The sequence below is a fragment of the Dermacentor albipictus genome, chromosome 7 (assembly GCF_038994185.2).
Source record: "Dermacentor albipictus isolate Rhodes 1998 colony chromosome 7, USDA_Dalb.pri_finalv2, whole genome shotgun sequence".
Classification (NCBI taxonomy): Eukaryota; Metazoa; Arthropoda; class Arachnida; order Ixodida; family Ixodidae; genus Dermacentor; species Dermacentor albipictus.
Genome location: NC_091827.1, coordinates 98,590,781 through 98,603,871, shown reverse-complemented (window position 1 = coordinate 98,603,871; position 13,091 = coordinate 98,590,781). Strand labels below are relative to the sequence as shown.

General features: G+C 44.3%; 1 protein-coding gene across 4 annotated transcripts in view; it reads left to right on the top strand.

Moving 5' to 3' along the window:
• Positions 1–13,091, top strand: part of LOC135916861 (uncharacterized) — a 116,922-nt gene that overhangs the window by 45,110 nt on the left and 58,721 nt on the right. For all 4 annotated transcript variants that reach the window (XM_070521387.1, XM_070521389.1, XM_070521388.1 and 1 more), the window contains one exon: positions 1,372–1,449. In XM_070521387.1, the coding sequence (XP_070377488.1) occupies positions 1,372–1,449 (78 nt within the window). The remainder of the gene's footprint in view (positions 1–1,371; positions 1,450–13,091) is intronic.

The following is a 13,091-nucleotide window of genomic DNA, read 5'->3' as shown; positions in this document are numbered from 1 at the left end:
TATTTAGTGCCAGGGCTGTATGGCTTGAGCCGGCGTTGTTGTCATTGACGAAGCCATTCCAATTGCAGGTGACGGCCGAGGTAGGCACTATCGCAACTTATATCTTTCACAAGGCAAAATTTCCGCACACTTGTGAGTTGGCGGGTACACGGGGCAATTAGATCACGTCTTTCGCGTCTGAGAAAACTCATTTGGGGTAAGCAAGGGACAAACAAGTGTGGCACAACACCTGTTGGCGGGTGCGCTTCCCTCGTGTTGTTTGCTCTTCTATTTGTCACTGCGTTGAAAGGGTCACAGCTGAGTCCTTGCACGCAATGTACGTGAACATGAAAACATAAGTTTTTGTGAAGCTTATGTAGCCTTTCGCAAATAGTTGTAGCTTTTCTGACTCCCTTTATATGTTTCATGTCAATCAAGGCATTGTTGTGTTTGTATACTTGTGTGATGCCTGGTAATAATCAGGCTGCATCAATGATGTCATGTATGGCCTGGATTGCAAGTAGAGTCAGTTATTCCCTACAAAGCTGAAGCGTTTGGCATACATCCCTTATTTTATCCCATGTAAGCTATACTTTTTGTGTGAGGCAGGACATAATAATTACAAAGAACGTTTAGAAAGCAATGCTTTTGAGGGACATTCCTTGTGAACCAACATGGCAGACATTTAGGGTTACTAAAGTATATATAATTTTCTATCAAACTTTCAATTTGAAGCTACACACCACTGTCAATCGTAAAATGTTGTATGCGTGATACAGACTGTGGAAAGTTGCATCCTTGGGTACATTGGCTAGTAGGCTTACACTAGAAGACCAATTAGTGGGTTTTCTCCTCTAACAAAGGCTGTGGCAGCAACTGTACTGAAAATCGAACTAGTCGACTATAAAACAACTCGACAGAATCAGACGTAGACATATCTTGCTTCACAATAATCATAATCCTATTGCTGTGTTTACTTTCCTAATGTGTATTAGGGTTTGTTAATTTACGTCCATAAGGTAAATCCTTTCAGGACTGTGTCCTTGCTAGAACACATTGGTGGGCTAGTTGGTTGGGATTCGCGATAAAACAATGTAGACTAACGGGGCGAGAGCTAAGAAGGATTTGGCACACACAGAGTGCTGCCTATAAAAGTTCATCGTCGTCCTCATCATGTCGCTCTGGACTATGTTATCAGTTCTGCGTGCCTCTGTCTTGGTACATGGAGACCGTAAAGCTGCTGTAAAAGCTCTTTGGTCATGTTCCTTCCAGGTATTTCTGATGGAAATTCAGAAGTACAATGAATAAATGAAATGATGAATGAAAAAAATGTGACTTAACATCGACTTTATGTCCTATCATGCTCACTAACACTCTAATGGTTTTCTTTAGGAGGTTGCGGCATTGATCACACCCTAGTTTTTTGGAATCACATAGAGCACTGTTTTGTGTTCAACAGAACATTCGAAGGTAAGAAATCGCCTAACGTGATATGCCTTTTATTTGATTGCCTACTTTCCACCTATAGATTATAGGCAATGATAAGCAGACCGTCTCAAATGCGGTTTTATAAAACCTCACAAAATAACGTGGCTGTTTGAGTACTGACGTTTTGCAGTGGAGTTAAGAGTAAAAATATTCTACGAAACACAAGTGTAGAAGAAGTAACTTTCTACGGCTATGCCATTTATTCCTGTCTTGCGATGTGTATGTGAACACCTGACTTTTGGAATTGTTTATTGTGTACTCCCAAACTTTTGCTAAAATTTTCTACTGCAAGTAAGTAACAAGAAATATTGTAAACGCATCACTTTCAGTTTCCCAATTTACTTGTAATGCCGGCCGAAATGTTACGTCTGTGTTAACGAATGTCAAAGTGAAAGGCGGTTACCACTCTAGTTCTCTATATACAAAGTATGTTTGCACCCATAGTGCAAAATAACGGGCCTTCAGACCATTATCACGGTGATATATGCTTCCGGTGTTTCCAGGCAATCAACTTATCTTAGAATCGAGGAAACTAATGAAAACGTTGTGGCATGTGATTTACAAAGAAACACGATAAATATACACGTAAATGTTCTGAATTTCAAAACAATCTTATTTGACATCCACATGGACAAGAAATACATATCCTATGAAGGAAACCTACTATATTCCATAAATAATGGAACAAACAAGACAACAGCAGTTTTCAGTGCTATGATTCATGGTAGCAAATGTATATTCTTTTTTTCGCACGCGACTTCTAACAAACAAGTTTTCAAATCCACACCACAAAGGCTAAGAGACGCAATCCCACATCATCACGAGACATTTTCTTGAGCTCTAATATGGAGCTCTGTAACTAATTAGCCCTTGATTGGATCACTACAAATCTGGCAAAACCAAGGATGACAAGCGCTCTTGTAGTAGTCAAGAGCAACGTATGCTCTCTGCCATAGTTAGATTAGATATGTGAGCACAATACCCATGTCGGCAGCTAGCTCCAGGAACACTCTCGCATTCACTGTACCAGCATAAAATGCAGCTGTGTAATTTGTGGGAGGTGCACAACTTCTAAAGATAAGTGCGATGACGACGATGATGGCAATACCTGGGCCGTACGCAACAATATAGCACCAGCGTAAGAAAGAGAATGACAGAGCTAATAACCGAGAATGTGCTTTGTTTATAAAAAGAAACTGAAAGAAATGGCGAAAAACTGATTCGTGTAAGCAGTTCTATTTCTACCAAAACAATGTAGATGCGCACTCGCGTGGCTGAAGTACCTGCGCGTTGTGGTACCGGAATGCAAAAGCGGGATAGGTTGGCTTTAGAATCACGAAGGCATGCTGCCCAGTTGAGAAAACTGTGTCCAGTAATTTGAAAGCCCGCTTTGGATACGAATTCCTATTAGAAAACGGACACATACGTTCTTGCGCAGAGACCAGTTACCTGGCGAAACGAGTGCAACGCATATTCATGCAATATTGAGGGAAGCTTTGCGTAATTGTGAATTACGGAACAAAGGCAAAGAAGGATATTTGTTTAAAGGCATCGCCGACGTTTTCTAATAACAAAACCTGAACAGCCTTTTCGAACTACGGCTCCAACGTTGCGCGTTCAAGGCTCCGAAGACTATATATATCTACCCCAAGTTCTGGTGCCTTTGAATACGTCGCCACATTTGCAAGCATGGACTTGGCCGCCTGCAATGCCATCCCCTCGACTGTGCGTCGAATGGTTAAATATGAGCAAGCGAAATTTAAAGGCGTAGGCGCTAGTTACGAGTGTGCGTTTGGCGAGCGCATTCTTGAACCTTCACCATCCTGGTCGCGAGAACGTCATATGCACGACCGACAGCCTTCAGAAGAAAGACACTTGAACACCTGTTTTTTGTCTGTCCCAACGAATCTCAGTCGCAGCAAGCCATCACCAATCCAACGTTTAACTGCGGAGTATTAACCAACGCCATGACGTGTTCCTGCGGAACACCACCCGACGCTGGGACAAGTTCGTGCAGAATTCTTCTTCCCGTCAGGTCACATTTGTGCGGAATTCTACCCAACTGCACATGTACCTGTTCCAGTTGGTTTGAGCCATGACCTACCTGGCTGCTACGTGTACACTCTAAAACCAAAGAGAGTTCCGGGTACTCTCTTGCTTGTCCCATATACTCCCTGAGACCGAATGCTTCTACTCCTCAAAACCAAGTACTTCTACTCCTCCAAGCCGATTGTTTCTACTCTCCCAAACAAAGTGCTAGTACTCTTCCGAATAGTGTGAAAGCACTATGTAGAGCCATGGTCGCGTGAGAAGGCATTCACAATACTTACATGCGGGGAATATTTGATTCGTTCATAAGCATCTCCTGCGATTATGTTTGGTCAATTGGATGGAATCAGCAGTCGCCTAGTAACTTAAATGAAACATTTTTCTCTCTTAAAATGTCCAAAATCTTCCCTGATCAGTCACAAAACAAACTGAACAATACTTTGACAAACATACTGACAAACACATCAAATCAGATTACAATGATGCCTATGAACTTTACGACACATCTTGTGATAAAACATACGTATATTATCTAAAGTTTCGTCAGTATTACAGTGTATAAATATCCTTTAATTGCAATTGGGTCCACTTTCTCGAAAATAACATGTACCATGGAAAGTTAAACATATAACAAACGTGTGCAAACTCACAAAGTGTTGACACTACGATGGAAGATAAATATGCGCCACATTACTGGCCAGCAAACGCATTTCTGGCACAAAACGCATGCACTTATATGGCAGAGATTTCCAGATGAGCTGCTAAGCATGGCGCTGGTACTGTAGATAAATTGTGCAAGAAACTTTGTGAGCCATATTCTAAGACAGAAGCTCATTTGATAACGTCCTGCACAGCGTATGGATGCTCCCGGCTTAGAGTATGGTGCATTAAGAAATCTATCGTATATTCTCACGTGAGGCCGCACGTCTAGCTAGCTTTGCTTGTGTTTCACATAAAGTTATTAATGCATTGGCTGGACTCCATTATTTCTAATTGTGTCTTGTCGTGGTTCTGCAGCAATATCAGGCCTGCCCCAAAGTTGTATGGAGGCATATCATATTTCCTATTCGGTTGGCCTCCTCACAAAAGAAGCTTGCTGGCACTGTCGAGATTGATCCGGTACACTTTCTCCCATATAAATAAAATTAAATTTACTGTATTATCTAGTGTGAAATCAAATTTCCGAAATGAGTATAAAACTGCAAGGAGCATTGGCAATAATATTTTGCGCATCAAATTTCTTGTAATATGTGGTAGCTTTTCATTCCCATTACGATAATAATGCTTTACTTCTGAGGAGAAGCTTGCATAATTACACGATCAATTATTGTGGCTTGTTGAATATGCAACCTAACTAAAGTATAGAGTGGCTTCAGATGTGAACTAAACATAAGATGTGATGAATATGATGCATCAAAGGCGACATAAGCATAAGTACCGGCAGGGATACTCATGGGAGACACATGGGATACTCTGCCCCCAATGCTTCCCCTTTCTGGAACCTAAGAGGAAGCCATAGTTATAAAATTAGGTGTAAAAAATAGATAAAAGAGAATACATGAAAATCTGCCTGCTCCATATCAGTGTATAAAATACAGAATGACAGTGGTTTGTATTTGCACCCTTGCATTCGCGTGCTGTTAAATTATCTTAGCACCTAACCAAGCATGAGCTGTTGCTATTTATAGCGAACACAGGCACCGTGCTCATTGCAAGTATGCATTATGTCACAAAGCAAATATGCGATTCATTTTACCACTATTTTTTATCACATTGATATATCTGTTTAGAGGCAAGATAAAAAATAGTCACTTCTCACAATGCTAATCAGCTTGTTTTTAAAAACATTTCTAACTTTTCAATGGCACTTGCTCCTATGTGCTTGTCTCCAGAGAGCATACTCGATCTTGACTTTCCTATCAGAGACATCACAAATATATCATGTCAAAATTACTGCCTAGAGCATGTGATAACTTCCATCTTGGTGTGACATACTGTGTTTTGAATGTTTTGGTGACGTTTAATCAAATGGTGCACCCAATATACCCACCTTGTTTTCTCGCCCAAATTGCATGGCAGTGTAATTTGATTCTTTGGAGTGTGCTACTTTACATCACATGGAGTCGCGCTGGGCTGGCTCTTTGACCTCCTTGTGTCCTTGCAGCTGCCTTCGTGCTTTGCATATAGCGCATGCCTGAAAAATATCGTCCGCAAAAGCCAACATGAGGACATGGTGCAAAACCACATCAAGGCCGTCAAGAAGTAAGGTCACGGCACTAAATTAAAGCGTTAGCTCTTAGTCTTCCTACTGAAGTGCATGCGAAACATCTAAATGACTGTAACAGTCAAATTGGCAGCACATTAAATGTGTCCCCATATCTATGGAGCCATTAGTGAGTTGTCATTATGTCAAATAAGCCAATTAGTTGCCCTCCACCCCCGACCTCATCTCCTCTGCAACAAGAAACTCTCGGCGATAGAGAAGGACGAGGGCGTGGCCCCGCTCACTCAGCCTAATACGAAGCTGCGGTATACCGTAATGCAGATACCAAGTTTTTGGCGCTCCGTAAGAGCAAGAAAGCGAACCTCGGTTTGACAGCCAAGTACTAAACACGAACCCAGGACCAGGATCGTAACACCCAGGAGTGAGGCCCGACTCAATGTCTTGCATATTGGCTGCATCGTGTGCACTGTCACATGGCAAAATACGCAGCTATGAAGCGAGCGTTTTAGCTTAGTAGCTGTTGCCAGAGACAGTACTCCAAGTATTTTGCGCTAATAAATCTAAATCGTGAGGCCTATCACTAGTTAAGCGTTGCTAAAACCCAATCGCAGTCAGCATAATTTCAATTTCTAATGCAGTAAGAATTTCTGTAAGCTTTTGTTCCACGTTCTTTTTGTATAAATGAGGAGGAGAGTGAAACATTTTATATGTATGAAAGAATCATTATAAAATTTGTTTGTATTACGATTGAAGGGTTTATAATTGCAAATAATAGTGTGACGATGGATCGCATTTATTAACGAAATGAAGTGTTCAAAGGGGCCACTTAGCAAAAGCAGTTCACAGTGCCGCACGCCACCCGGACTGCTTCGTTCTCCTCTTCATCCAAATTCCGCTCGCACGTTTCACTTTCCCGTTCGCAGACGATGTCTACAGTCAATCGGCATTGTTTGAGGGCGATATGCGCCAACTGTGTCTTTCTAAAGCGGCGACCATTGCTTTTGACGCGGGAGATTAAATACGTAACGTCACTGAGATGGTCGAAAATGTCGAATGGACCGGAGTATCGGGCGAAGAACTTCCGGCAGACCACGTTTGTGCACCGGTGTCCACTACCACACAATGTCACCTTTAATATAAGACACGTACTGATGGCAAACGTCGTAACGGATCTTTGAAGCTGTGATGTGACGGGCTTTTTCCGCTCGTCACTATGTCTCTTCAACCGAAATTTCCACGTCTAGCGTAAAAGGAAAAATCGCGTCGAGACAGCTGTGAGGAGCGCTAGTATAAAGAAAATAAAATTGAGGCTAACCGGTGGTCTCGACCTTCGCGATGTTGTAAGCCCAAGTGATAAAAGGTTTCGTGCTTGGAGTCGACGTAAATAGGTAAGGTGTTCATTGTTCATGCTCATTGGCAGAGGCGAACAGATTATCTAAGCCACCGTCGCAATGTTCTGCTTCCCGGAATGTCGCAAGATCAGGGAAATGATCTTCGATACCGTCCATATACTGATCGAATTTTCAGCGTCGCACTCAGTTTAGCGAGAGGTTAGCGCGATAGGCTGTCAGCATCTGCGTAGCGGTTATCGCTTTCGTAGCGTAGTACAAATAAAACTCTCAAGTACCTTGCGCAAGTCGGCCAGAGGGGTCACGTAGGCCCACCAACCAACAAAGAGAATGATGGTCGGTGATTAACGAGAAACGACGGCCTTAGGCGTAGGGGCGAAACTTGTCAACAGCGAAAACGACTGCCAGGCGATCCTGTACTGGCACTGTGTAGTTGCATTCTCAAGCGTTGCTCAATAAACGGCTTGTATTAGCAACTACGTGTTCAGCATTGTCATGGCGCTGGATGAGCAGTGCACCAACGCTGATTCCGTTGGCATCGATATGAATTTCTGTAGGCGCAGAAGGACCAAGGTGGGTCAGCACCGGCCATGTTGTCAGCACGAACTTTAGCTGCACAAATGCATAGCCACAACCCGGTGTCTAGTGCAAAGGCACATCTTTTTGCATCAAGTCAGTCATGGGTGTACCCTATCAGAAAAATTTGGAATAAAGCGCAGGAAGTGTGAGTACAGGCCCAGAAAATTTCGTAGGCCCTGAAGAGATTGAGGATGCTTGATGCTGCTGACAGCGGCGGCTTTCTGCAGATCTGGTCCAACGCGATTTTTGTCCACAAGGTGTTCCATAACTAGTGTTTCACGTACTCCAAAACTACAGTTTTTGGAGTTCAGCGTCAGTGCAGCTTTCTATAGACAGTTTAGGGCAAGATCAAGGCGACGTTTACGTTCCTGGAATGTTCAGCCAAAAATGACCACATCGGCCAAGGTACATGAACAAATGTGCCATTTGAGGCCCCGCAAAATTGTGTCCGTATGTGTTTCAAATGTTGCGGAGGCATTGCACAGCCCGAACGGCATAAATAAAATTAAATCACACCGTCTGTCGTTGCAGAAGCTGTCTTTCTTTTTCAGTCGAATCTAAAGGAATTAGCCAATACCCGTATCGCAAATCTACCGAGGAAATATAAGACGCCGAATGTAAGCAATCGATAACGTCATCGATGCGAGGAAGTGGGTAGACGTCCTTCTTTGTTACCGAGTTGAGACGTCCATAGTCAACATGGAAGCTCCATGATCCGGGCTTATTTCACAACCAAGATAGCAGGCGCAAACCCAGGGATTCGACGATTCTTGAACAACGCCGGTCATTAGCATCTTGCTGACTTGCTCTGAAATAACTTTGTGCTACGACGCGGATACTTAGTAAGGCTTCTGAAGAGCTCGGGACCTCAGTCATGTGCGCCTTCTATGCAAAGTCACATGCTTTACTTGTCTGGGCGGCAATGTAGCTAAGCCTCCGCGCTTCTGGGAAGAAAGAGACTTGTTGATCAGTTTTTAACTACTCCCATTTTGTAATACAGACAACGGCAGGGTCAGACTTAGCGCAGTCGCTTAGAGCTGCCATGCAGATGCCACATTCCTTTTAAAATATGCCAAGGCGCATACCCCCCGGGAGCATAACAGGTTCGACTGTACAGTTCACCCCCCATAGCTGTGTTTTTCCGCCAGTACGCGATACAAGGCAGGGAGGCAGAAACATGCTTTTTTCACACTAGCCAAGGGCAACAGCTGAGTAACAATGTGAAAAGAACCTCTATACTCATGTCAGTTATCGAAACACAAACAAGCACGCTGGACGTAGACCAAGCCAGAAGAACTGAATCTTTTACTACAACCAGGTGATCACTGCGACAGAAAGCCGACAGAACTTCGCCTGTCCCGCAGTCCACAATCCCACGGCACTCTTGCTAAAAGTCGATGACAAGGATAACGCGTGCGTGGAATTAGCAGGTACTGCAAATTCTGCCTCGAAGGCCTTGCCAGTGACACAAACAGACACGATGCATACATCGACTGGATAGGATGAGGCGCTGCTATTGCACAAAAGGTAGTAGGTTTGCCCCAATAAAACATAGCTTTACTGCCATGTCGTTCCTTGAAAACTAAACTCACCATAAAACCAGTTGCTCCAGAGTCTATCAAAGTCATTCTGGCAACATCGTCAACAAGCACATGAACCTTCTTTTAAAACATAGAACCTGCTGGAGGCTCGTGTGCCATGCCGTACGGCCAGTGACCTCACTTCCGTCGGCCGATCAGGGTAGCTTCCGGCGGCGGAGATGAAAGCGGCGGCCGGGACCGTGGCGATGGTGACAGACACTGGTACGTAGTAGGACATGTCACGCTTCGTACAGAGGCGAATGAATTTGTACGGCCGTTCTGCCGGTACACGGGCTGCTGGGCAGTTGGACTTGAAGGCCAGTAGGTGTAATATGGCCGTTGGTATCTGCATCAGAACGCCGCAGGTTGCTCGGGAAATGTCATACCTGGGCTACGTAGTGTAGGGCGGAAATGGGCGATGTGTCCACAAACACTGCATTCGTAGCAGACGGGACGTTCACGTGGCATGCGAAAGGTTGCGGTATTGTGAGTGTACTCGGCAGACTCTTCCTATTCTTGAACGAAAGGAAATGGTCATTTGTTGTAGCTGTAACTGCCACGGAGTGTGTAAGGTGGCTCGGCGTTAGAGGCATTGGTAGTGGATCCCACAGTTGTGGCCCGCGGTTTGAGTAGCATTGCTCGTGAAAACTTGCAGCAGTGATAGCTGTGAATGCTATATGACACCGAGTGTCTCTAGTTTGCACAGGTAGAGAAGCATGCCGACGCAGTTCCTTGCGTATAATGAGACGAATGGTGGAGAAAAGATCAGCAGGCAGTGAATCATGCCATATGTCGACGGTAGCGACCGTCGTGAGGTTGGCCAAACTTCCCAACTTCGAACGGATGCGACGTCTTTTAAGGGCCTTGAAGGTTGGACAGGGAACAATCCCGTCAGGCAATAATTCCAGACACTCCGTGCCGATGAAAAGAGCTAAATACCCTCGTTAATACCTTTGATAATATGGCCTACCTTGTCTTCTTCCGCCATGTGGGCGTACACCGACTTGCACAACATCTGTATTTCTTCAGTGCACGTTCTGCAAGTCTCATGAGAGTAACTTGATGGGCTAGATGGCACATGGTTATGCTAGGAGAACGCCAGCAAACAAAAATTCTGGAATTCTCCTAGCGTTATTACGCAAGTCTCCACGGTAGCTTGAGCCCTGTGCGACAAAATCAGCTTCGCACGCTTCTTCTTTGTTGCTGAGTCTCCAAAAAATTTTTAATTGCTCCAAAAGTAGTTCCCAGGTTGTCAAAGCGTTGTCAAGGTTCTCAAACCATACCGACGCAGTATAAGAAATCGAGGAACATACCCACATTAGACAACTGGCTAGTGGCATTCCAACCGCTGGAACGGCTCACCCGCAAATATTAGCTGAGCCACTCACCCGCGTTTTCGCCGGGTTTTTCCGTGAAGGTTCTCGACTCCCTGTAGTGGCAAGGAGGCGCCCTCGGGGATGGTTGTTGGGTCTTTCCGTTCGAGCTCACTTCTTGAGGTAGTGTTGCCATGCTCGCAAGTCGACGGCTGCGACCAAGCTTGTAGTGGTGGTCTTCCGTCGTTGGACGACGATGGCCCACAGGTAGCACTAGGCAGTAGCTAGCATACCCTGCACCTCCACGACTATTGGGAAGATGAATCGCGTTTATTTACAAGGTGAAGAATGCAGAGGTATAGCTCAGCGAAAGGACTTCGTACGTGAGTGAGCCAGTACAGGTTCATTATCCTCTTTACCTAAACTCTGCTCGAACGTTTGAATACTTTAGGATTAATTAACCATGGTCCCCCAGCTTCTCGATCTCTGTCTAACCAAAACCATCGGCCAATTTTAAGGGTAGTGCAGCTTAAAACTGCAGGCGTCACTTAGTTCTTAGAGCCCTTATGAGAAGGAAGCCCATTCAAATTTGTCCTACATTTGGAAGAATGGCAGCCGCGTCACACAAGCTTTCCAAGTATACCGACTGGAGAGTTATGCATTCGGAAATCAACGAGCGGGCTTCACGGAGGAACCTCTAGATGGCGTTGCGTGTCCAGATGGAAGTACAAGAGAGTAGCGTGGCTGCGTGCGAGGCGCATAAAAGGCGCGTTTACGGTGTGGCAATACGGTGTAAGCTAAGCAGCCGCTCAGCTCATTGCATTAGCATCAAAATTCATCAAGAGTTGGATTCTGTCGGATTTTTCTGTTTCGCAACATGACCAGCGCATCTAGTGAGGCATAAACGGCGTGCGAGCAGTCAGACTTCTAATTTAAAAGTATAGTTTCAAGTGCTTCGTGGGATTGATCGCGTTCGGAATTAAAACCATGGCGAACACTCCAAGAGAGCGTCCAGGCATGGTGAGCTTGTGGCATGTTTCCTACTTCTATCTTTCCAACATGTAGCTCGTGTTTTTGACAAATAGCAAAATGAAACAAGGTTGTGAGAAACAACAAATTATAGCCTTCAGTGTTGCAGCAAAATGGCGCAGAAGATGGGTTTGATTGATGGTGAACCGACTTACATTAAACAAACTGCTTACTGCTTAACTGATCACATACGGAGCAGGTATATCACCTACAAAATACTGTAGATGGTGCGCTACAGTAATTGTTATAAAGTGATGTCAACCGAATTTCAGCAGAAAGCAACAGCCTGCAGGTACTTTTTTAGGAAGTTGGGCAGGAATGCCTGAGTGCTAGATTTTTTATAAGAAAATAAGAACCAAGTTGATCAACTAGAAGTAATCTTGTGAATTAAATTAGGCGTTCTCTAATGAAGTACGCATGAAGCACACAAGGTACATTGTCTTCTTTGTTCAACATTATTTGCTGGCTTAATAGTGCTACGTGCTATAATTTTGTTTTTCTGGAGAGTTCGTGTGCGTTTATTGCTGTAAAATCTTAGAGGAAATGCTCGCCAAGATCGTCACTGACAAGTTCCAATTCAACTTTGTCATCGCATTCCCATTCCCTCATTAAGCAAGTCTGGCTCGCACCTTGTGTGTTGGTTCGGCGGAGACATACCACGAGCCACCATCTTTCGGCCCACCCCTCTCTTCGGCATGTTGCGAACATGGCACCGTCATTAGGTTCGAAAAGTAATTAAACATAAGGTGGCCGTATTGTAAGCTTCTCTCTGATCACGCGAACGTGGCTTACACATACAAATAAAAGTTTAAGTTTAACTTTACATTTTCTTGCCAAATGTTGCGTGACATTTTCTGCAACTAGATAACGTTTAAAAAACGCTCTGCGTTATGTTAGTCTCTAAAATTTGTTTTTGTGTTTCATCATGCCATGGCCTAGTGGCCAGACTACCCGTACATAGCGTGAGTTACATAACTGAGGCGCAGCTGCGTGACACAACAACTACGCGTTCTTGAGATTGCTGCACTCATGTCACTTTGCGTTTGACAAGCTTACGAAATGTTCGTGGCCACGGCTGCTTTAGACGCATTAAAAATGCCTATTGTTGTCTTCTAGGCCAGCCACAGTGCGAGATGTGGGTCTGGGGTGACCACGTTCGGAAACACGTGCCTCAATGTCAGCTAGCATACAAGCGTCATTGCCAAGCGCAATACCCTGTTTACACGCATCGTTGTGGACCACCTTGAAGAAAAAGAAACGCAGTTACGGTTTCTTCGATACAGAGCTGTTACGTTGACCTTAATATCTGATGAATGTGATGTCGCATTATGTAAGATGATAATAAAAAGTGTATTGGTTTTACAGTTTCGTGGTTTGTGTCTTCATCGTTAACCAGCTAGTATTGTGCGTGAGTAAGCATGTGAATGTCTGTCAAATTGTGGTTCGGCTTATAGCGCTTTAAAATACCTACAATGCAGACGCCATTTAGGTGAACAAGTAA